Source organism: Limulus polyphemus, unplaced genomic scaffold (genome assembly GCF_000517525.1).
Source record: "Limulus polyphemus unplaced genomic scaffold, Limulus_polyphemus-2.1.2 Scaffold3072, whole genome shotgun sequence".
In the NCBI taxonomy this organism is placed as follows: Eukaryota; Metazoa; Arthropoda; class Merostomata; order Xiphosura; family Limulidae; genus Limulus; species Limulus polyphemus.
In genome coordinates this window covers 79,050-89,088 of record NW_013668682.1, presented here as the reverse complement: position 1 = coordinate 89,088, position 10,039 = coordinate 79,050, and the positions used below count along the sequence as shown (strand labels likewise).

General features: G+C 29.6%; 1 protein-coding gene across 4 annotated transcripts in view; it reads right to left on the bottom strand.

Annotated features, from left to right (window-relative positions):
* LOC106468600 (AP-5 complex subunit mu-1-like) overlaps positions 1–10,039 on the bottom strand; it is a 35,832-nt gene that overhangs the window by 9,225 nt on the left and 16,568 nt on the right. For all 4 annotated transcript variants that reach the window (XM_013929032.2, XM_022396950.1, XM_022396951.1 and 1 more), the window contains 6 exons: positions 9,349–9,422; positions 8,960–9,038; positions 7,757–7,897; positions 5,281–5,361; positions 1,774–1,969; positions 1,434–1,552 (listed from right to left, as the gene is read on the bottom strand). In XM_013929032.2, coding sequence (XP_013784486.1) covers positions 1,434–1,552; positions 1,774–1,969; positions 5,281–5,361; positions 7,757–7,897; positions 8,960–9,038; positions 9,349–9,422 — 690 coding nt within the window. The remainder of the gene's footprint in view (positions 1–1,433; positions 1,553–1,773; positions 1,970–5,280; positions 5,362–7,756; positions 7,898–8,959; positions 9,039–9,348; positions 9,423–10,039) is intronic.

Below are 10,039 nucleotides of genomic sequence, written 5' to 3'. Positions count from 1 at the left end.
ATATATCTTTGTTGATGCCATTTGTAAATATAATACCCCAAAAATATTTTTTCAATAAAGAGCACCACTTTTAATATATAAAAACATTACAGCTTATATGAGCACAATCCGAACACTTTTACCGTGCAGTACTTCCCAGAAAAATCCTTTTTTTAGAAAATGTTTGCTTTTTTTTTCAATGAGGTATGAATTCTACGATTAGTAATTACTAGCAAAAACAGCCACCAATAGATCAGAGTTTCTGCTTGTTTATATAATGACAATAGGAAAATGCCTTTATTCACAGAATGACACATTATTCTTACAATGACACTAGAAAAATACCTTTATTCACAGAATGACACTAGGAGGACAACTTTATTCATAGAATGACACTAGGAGGACACCTTTATTCATAGAATGTCATCAGGTGGACACTTTTATTCACAGAATGACACTAGGACGACATCTGTATTCTCAAAATGACACCTGCATCCGTAGAATGACACTAGGATACCTGTATTCATAGAATAACGTTAGGAGGACACCTATATTCACAGAATGACACTAGGAGGATACCTTTATTCATATATAATGATACTAGAACACCTATATTCACAGAAGGACACTAGGAGGACATCGTTATTCTTAGAATGACTCTAGGAGAATACTTTTATTCATAGAATAACACCAGGAGGACACAGAGTGACATTGCACAGATATCAACATTCACAGAATAAAGCTGAAAGACATCATTAAGAAAATATGACATTCAAGAGAATGAAGATATATCTTCTAAACACACTCAGGGTATTGGGTTTCTGAAGAATCTACTTTCTGATTCTACATGATATGTTAGCATCACTAAGAGATATTGAAATTAACAGAATAAAAATACAATGACAATGCAAGAAAATCAATGTCCATGATTCTGAATACCAGTGAGGCAGCATCAACATTCGTAAAATGATACAGGTGGACAATCATTTTCAAATAAGAGCAAACACGATATAAATAACTACATTCCTTGGGGATACTAAATCATAGTACAATACACTGTAGGTCAATGATATTCATAGTATGGTAATGGTGACAGCGGTACTAATAGAAATGATACCAAGGACAGTGAAATTCAGTGACTGACATTAAAGATAATGAGATTCATGGAGCAACATCATGGATATATGTATCCTCAGATGAAATAAGAGGTTCCTCTGATTGGGAGAGTGAAGTTCAATGACTATCACTAACGACAATGAGTTTTGTAGAACAACAGTAAGAATATATATATATGCTCAGACGACATGAGTGTGGTTCCTCTGATTTTTTGAATCAATTTTTTTGACAAAGAAAGTCTTCATCTGGCCATCTTGTTTTACCTTCTTGATGGATTTACCTTTAGAGGAAAAAAAATAAATAAATTTTATTATAATAGTTCAAGAATTAATACTTACTCTCAATTTGTATACTCCAAGGATTGGAGCCACTTTACTGTATTTTACTTTATACTGACACAGTATGAATTCATGAAGTGGGGGAGAAAAACGCAGCTTCTTTGACATGCCTGGTCTTTCTGGAAGAAATTACTTTATGGTTTAGTGAGTAATATGAAGGAAAAAATACTTCAAAATAAAGTTCTGTATGACTTTTCCATAATAACTTTTAGCATTGAAAATAAAATTTAAATTAAATGACTTTAAACTGTTAAGCTTTCAATCCTATTTTTATTTATACAACTTAATAACAAATTTAGAAAAAATATCAGTCATCACTTTCGGTGTTAAGTAGTCACACCTAAAGAACTGGTGTCTAAGTCTAGAACTGATGCTTGAACACATGGATGTAGAGTCAAGCTCTCCAGCTGAAGTTGGTGACCAGGCTGGGCATGGCTCAATGGCAGGATAACATCTGTTTCCACACCTTCCATCATAGCCTTAACAATCACGTTTCCGAATACTTCAGTCACATCTGGAAACCATGGCTGATCAAACTTTCAGAACAAAGAAACAAGGTTTTCAAAGATCCATAATGCAGATTAAAAACTATAATATTAGTGAAGCTCTTGATACACCTTAGAATAAAATAATGAATTTAAGAAAACTCTGGAACAAAGCTGTACACATTTAAATACATCATTCAGTTTTTGGAACACATTGACATCAAAATTAAAACCTATTAATAAAATGATTTATAAAAAGATAAAAATTTGATCCCATGTCTATTGCATACATTTGATATCCTACAATAATGAAAGAACTAAATTTTCTTATTAATTAAAAATAATCACACATTTTCAAGATGAAAAAGAAAAATGTTACTAGGTCAAACATAAAACTTGTAATAATATATATGTATGTGTGTCTTTTTTGTTGGTATGAAACAGACCACTTGAAAATTTCTTATACTGATACAAACTGTACCTTAATTCTCTTGACATGGGTTCGGTCAATTTGACAAACCACGTGACCTCTTTATACTAGTTTAAAGTCTTTATAGATTTAATACTTCTAACTTTCAGTGTAAACTGGATATCTTCACAAAATTTGGCAGTCTTTCTGTTAACATGACAAGGCTTTCACATACAAAAAATCATATTTTTTTGTGAAGTATTTTTAATAAACTAAAATAAAGATTTGTCCATGAATATATTGAGTATTTGTTTTGAATAGTCCATGTGGAAAGTGATTTTCATTAAAAATACTTTTCTTCATCTCAAAAACCTCGTATTTCATTTGTATAATCTCCAAAACCTCCTAAATACATTTCAAATATTTGTTTTCAGTAAAACTTTATATTTTATCTGTTATTTTCTCTACCCTAACTCTATACACAGTTGGCCAATGTGACTGACCTCAAAATTATTTTTTTCTTTCTAGAATGACTAATTTTACCTAATCTAATCTCAACTAACCTAAAAAGATCTCTATTTTTTATTTTACTTATCTTTAACATAATAAATAAAGAATAAACATGAAAAACAAGTAATAATGTACTTACCCAATTTTCTTTTTTTCTTGCTGTCAATTGTCAATGACAGTTAACCATATTTTTTTTATACTAATGTTAGTAATGCACTAAATTTCTATTTGATTAAATAATGCACCAAAGAACATATACTAATAACTTGCAAAAAGTAGATAACTTCCCCTAACTCTCAAAATATTTCTGGTTTTCTAACTATGCGACAAGAGCCATTACAAAGTAATCCAAGCTAGTTTCCTATGGGAATGTGTAGTGTAAGTGAAACTGACACTTATCTTTTCAGAACACAACATTATACAATACAACATTTGATAGATGACAACCTTCACTTTCTATTGGCTATAGGTAATATAAAACTAAATATAAAAGAGAACTATTAATAAATCCTGAAAGAGAAAACAAATCTTGAAATAGAGGATGTGACATGTGGGTGCGGCAGAAGGGGTCTGATTTTCTATTTGATAGCTCTGTAACCAAACAAAATTGAAGGCAATAAAAATTATGGTTTGTCTGAGCAATGACAATTTTATACTGATTAATTTATGTTTAATTTCATAGTTTCTGGGGAGGGGGGGGGAATAAAATAGAAATGAAAAGATACCTAGAGAAAATGTGTCAAGTGCGTCACACTATGGGAAATTCAGGATTTATTTTGATATTGCCTTGTAGAATTAAGAACTTAACTCTTATATACTACTAAAATATGGATTATTAGCTAAAATTTTATGCTATACTAATTGGTATAACATAAATAAAAACTAGTTTAACAAAAATTTTAATGTAAGATACTAAAACAATGTGTCACGTACAGTAAAGGATACCCATGGCAATAGGGTTAACATTGACACAAACATAAGTGAACAAAGAGCCCAGGTACAGATAAATTTGACTTCCATTTAATTTTTTAACCACAAACTGTAAGCCTACAAACACAAAAAATAAGCTTATAAAACCAGCACATGGTGCCTTTTACCTGAAAGCAACACCCCATGCTAAAACCTTAAACAGACAGGTCATTTTTGCACCAGGAAATATGTACTTTCTCTTAAGTAACAAATATATGGAAAAAAGCAACATTCTAAATTTCTTGATAATGCTCACAACCTTCTCAAAGTGAGAAACAAATAAACACCTGTTACCATATAATGTGTAATACAAGTCACACATAGCACATTAAAACTGCTGTTAAGTTTTTTTTTGTATATACTTTATAGCATGGAGTAGGTCCTCCATAAAAATTATTTCTTCTTTCATATCTGACTTTCTTGCATATTTCATAACATGGCATTAGTCTCCTATAGAGGTTGTTCTTGCTTCAGTACTGACTTATTTTTATATACTTCCTAACATGGCATTCTTATTTCAAATCTGGCTTTTCTGTGTATTTCCTAATGTCATAATAGTCTCCTATATAGATTATTTGTGTTTTTGTGTATTTCCTAATGTCATAATAGTCTCCTATGTACATTATTTGTGTTTTTGTGTATTTCCTAATGTCATAATAGTCTCCTATATACATTATTTGTGTTTTTTTGTATTTCCTAATGTCATAATAGTCTCCTATATACATTATTTGTGTTTTTTTGTATTTCCTAATGTCATAATAGTCTCCTATATACATTATTTGTGTTTTTGTGTATTTCCTAATGTCATAATAGTCTCCTATGTACATTATTTGTGTTTTTGTGTATTTCCTAATGTCATAATAGTCTCCTATATACATTATTTGTGTTTTTTTGTATTTCCTAATGTCATAATAGTCTCCTATATACATTATTTGTGTTTTTTTGTATTTCCTAGTGTCTCCTTTACAGATTATTTCTTGTTTCTGATATGTCTCTTTTGCGGAAAAGTCAATTTCCTCAATTTCTTAAAACAGTCTTTGTTTATAGTAATTTGTTGAGAATAACTTGTTAAGAAGTAAATATTAGTCAAAGTTCCTAAAAAATAACATGATAAATATACTAACTTATGTTTTACCAGGCTCAAAATATATCATTTTTAACACTAAATAACATCATTATTTTAACTTCCTAACAAAATATGAATAAGATAAATACAACTTCAGTTTCATCAAGCTCGAAATATTATTTTTAACATCATATTTTAATTTCAAAATAGTCCTTTTGCACTATTTTGCATAACTTTGTACTAAGAATGTTTTTTTTTTTATATTTTGCTGTTATAATTGATTTACTTCCAGCTTCTAGATCAATCATGTCTCACTGAAAACCATTTTTTATTAAATAAACTTGATAACAGTTTACAAACACTTAAAATTTATCTTCTTCATTTGATGCTTAAAGAATATAGATATACCTGTACAGACCTCACGTACTCGCTGATGGAAACGTTTAAAGTTGATTTTCCTTTATAGTTATGTGGTTTCCAGGCAGGCTGCTGTTTTTAGTAAAACATTAAAAAATATTTAAAGATCTTTTCTTATTTTCCTTTAAAAAAATAGTATTATTATTATTATAACAAAGAAATTGTGGAAATACAAAATTTTTGTAGATTACATTTATAATCTCTGATCTTGTCAAAACAACAAAGTTTGCTCACACATGGCATATTGAGACTACATGTCTAATAACAAACAAAAAGTAACATTAATTTTATATATCTTGTATATTTCTACTAATATTAGAAATGGCTGCAAAACCATAAATAGAAATTATAAAAGAATGGATGAAAAATGTTTCGCACTGAATTCACTAATAGCTCATGAAAGATAAAATGTTTCATGCTGAATTCACTAATAGCTCATGAAAGATAAAATGTTTCACACTGAATTCACTAATAGCTCATGAAAGATGAAATGTTTCACACTGAATTCACTAATAGCTCATGAAAGATGAAATGTTTCACACTGAATTCACTAATAGCTCATGAAAGATGAAATGTTTCACACTGAATTCACTAATAGCTCATGAAAGATAAAATGTTCCATGCTGAATTCACTAATAGCTCATGAAAGATAAAATGTTTCACACTGAATTCACTAATAGCTCATGAAAGATAAAATGTTTCATGCTGAATTCACTAATAGCTTATGAAAGATTAGAAAAGTGATAATGATAAAAATATAATCAGAGAATGAATATCTCATGAAAACAAATTAAGAATAAAACATGTAAAAAGGTAATCTTAACCCTTTGAGTGTCAAATACTTTTTGCCAATGAAGCAGGCCTATATTCACATCACTTGAGGTCAAATACTTCACAATTCCATCCTAAACAGTCGATTACAGCCTGGTTTCATCATTCAGTGAATCTAAGAATGTTTACTGAAATACTTCAACCATTATTAGCCTATGGTATCGAACCTTTCTCACACAGATTGTAAACAAATACAGCACAGAAGATAACCTTGCCAAAGTTCCAATTTTCCATGCATGCAAATAAAGATAAAAAAATTCCTCAAGCTATCAAGAGATGACAGAACCATTTGGAGTAGCAGAATGCATCATTCCAACAATGTATGGTGGATGAATTACCAGTATAGCATGACTGTGACCAGCACTTACAGGGTTAAGGAACAAAAAAATTATTAAGTTTTATAGAATGCAAAAAACACAAACATATTATTATCTTAAAAACAAAAACTGATACAGAATGTAAAACAGGGTAGTTTTGTTATTTGTAATGTTACCTAACAAAAAAAAACTCATAACTATTAGTAAATGTTGCAAATAATACAGCAAAACTGCATTATTTATAAACAAAAAAACATATTTAAAGTTAGAAAAACTACAAAAACATAACAACCAAAGTATCTTTAAATTCATTTCTCGGCATCCTGTAATAGTGTCACAACCACCCATGATTAACATCCACTCATATTTTAAATTTTTGCATTTTGAGACCCGAGTATGGCATTACTTACAGTTAGAGAAACTGAAGTAAACAATTTGAATTACTAATACATATCTAATACCAAGTTTTACATTTCGAGATGCAAGTGATAAAAGCTCCACGGTATTACTTACAGTTAGAGAAAATGGAATGAATATTTTGCACTAACAATGAACATCTCCAGGAAGTTATTTGCTTAGCTAGGACGTATTTGACTTAATACTTGTTAAATCTGTTAAAAAACCTCACAAATTATATGAAATACTAAATTCTAAAATATACGTTTACGTAATTTGATACTGATAAAAACTCACAAATGTTGTATTTTTTATATTTCATTCGCAGTTTGGTTTAAACTTTAGAAAACCAGATGTTATAGGCATAATTATAAAACTTTCTTGATGGACAAACTAGCTACTATATATATAATGTTTTAACTACAATTGGCTAATCTTTAACATATTTATAATCAGGGTCTCCTGACAATTGAGTCACATTCTTAAGACTGCCATAAAATCATCAATAACATTACTTCACATTATATAAGAAGATCTCCAAATACTATCTTAATGCGGGAGATAACTTCTCAAAAGTACTAGTGCAGGTAGGTCTAGACCAAAGGATGTTTTGAACAAACTTTATAGAAACCATGAATTTAATCCTATAAAGTTTATCTAAATCATTAAGTTGCTTAAGGTATTGTACCAAATCAAATTTTTTTAAAGTTCAAGTAACAGGTTATAATATAAACTGAAATAAGTTACTAAACTTTTCCTTTAAAATAAAGTCTGAGGTTTCCTTAGTATTTATGATACAATAAATTCTAATATATGAAAAAAAATTCAAAACTTTCAATGATTCAAACATTTGTATCAGATTTCTAAAAATAACTAATAACAAAAACATTCTAGATAATAATATTTCTTTTTTAGAAGGTTACTTTCTGATCCATTTTACTGGTGGTTTCATTCTTCAATGTTTGTAGTTCACACACAGTTTGCCAATCCGTGTCACAAGGTTGGCCAAACGGCATGCTCAGGGTAAGAAAAGACTCAATTTCAGAACATTTCCGCATCGACACCTGAAAAAAAAGTTCAAGAAAGTGTATCAAGAATTAAGAAAATTTAGACTATTAAAGTTTTATTTCCATTTTACTATATTAAACTAATGTAAGATATTATTATAAAGTTAACTTTTTTCAGTATTTAACCACGTGATCGAGACTTGCCTCTTGTATTTAACCACGTGATCGAGACTTACATCTTGTATTTAATCACATGATCGAGACTTACATCTTGTATTTAATCACATGATCGAGACTTACATCTTGTATTTAACCACATGATTGAGACTTACATCTTGTATTTAACCACGTGATTGAGACTTACATCTTGTATTTAACCACATGATCGAGACTTACATCTTGTATTTAATCACGTGATCGAGACTTACATCTTGTATTTAACCACGTGATCAAGACTTACATCTTGTATTTAACCACGTGATTGAGACTTACATCTTGCATTTAACCATGTGATTGAGACAAATCTTGTATTTAACCACATGATCGATACTTACATCTTTTATTTAACCACATGATTGAGACTTACATCTTGTATTTAACCACGTGATCGATACTTACATCTTGTATATAACCATGTGATTGAGACTTACATCTTGTATTTAACCACATGATCGATACTTACATCTTTTATTTAACTATGTGATCGAGACTTACATCTTTTATTTAACTATGTGATCGAGACTTACATCTTTTATTTAACCACTTGATCGAGACTTGCATCTTGTATTTAACCACATGATCGATACTTACATCTTTTATTTAACCACATGATCGAGACTTACATCTTGTATTTAACTATGTGATCGAGACTTACATCTTGTATTTAACCACGTGATCGATACTTACATCTTTTAGTTAACTACATGATCGAGACTTACATCTTGTATTTAACCACATGCTCGAGACATACATCTTGATCATTTCACAAAAATCAGAATTATGGAGCACTCACATTTTCCAATGTTTATAAAATATTATTTAATGTGTTATACAAGGACTACATCATAATAAAGATGTACAACATCTATAGTAAGATAAAACTTAAAAAACAAACAATACCTCTTTCATAGTTGGGTAGACTGGTCCAGTAAAATTTGCAAGAGAAAGCAGCACAGCAAAGCCAACAGACACAGAAGGCCTAGTAAGATTTGTAAAAATAAAACTCAACTCTTAACTCTCTGCTTAATAAATCTTAATAGAAAAAGAAAGATCAAACATTAACACACACATGCTGTATGGGTACTAACTACATTTCAAAATAGCTACATTTTCTTATCCAGATATGCTTGTAATGGTTCAATATGTATCGCATAAGTCACCTTCAACATTGATCCCTATCAGTTAAAATTAAGATCAAATATTTTTTAAAGATCTATTGGTCTATCCATATATCTGTTTTTTGCTTTTTTAACATGCTAAATGTTAGATGTACTTCAGTGACAACTTACATATGTATAAGACTTGGTTTTCTTCCTTCATATGTGTTCTCTACCAGTGGAAGACAGCAATATAAGACTCCATACTAAAAATGACACATGTATAGTCACATAAGAAAAACATACACTAAATCTGTGAAACAAAACATGAAAAAACACACACTAAATTCTGTGAAACAAAACATGAAAAAGAGATACATTGTGTTAGCATTATATATGTTCTCAAATGTCATATGGAGTTTTACTTCAATCATATCAAGGAGCCAAAATTTAAGGGGAGAGAAAGGGGAATGCTGCTAATAGTAAATGTCTTTTGAGAATGCCACCTATTATGCAATTAGTGAAACTAATATATTTTATATTTATACACACTATGAACCTGTATTAACGTGTTTTGTTTGATTGAAAACAGGGAGTCTATTACAGTGGAATGAGTGCATTTCTGAACACATTAAATAAAAGTTTTTCACTCTAATCACTGTCTCTTTGCTAACAGGTTATCTTGATAATTAACATATTATTTGTGTTTATAAACAATTAACTTGAATAATCTTACATCACAAATTTTTTTCTTGTCTCCTTTCTGTCTCTTTGCTAACACGTATAGGTTATCTTGATAATTAACATATTATTTCTGTTTATAAAAAATTAACTTGAATAATCTTACATCACAAATTTTTTTCTTGAAGAAATATTATTACAC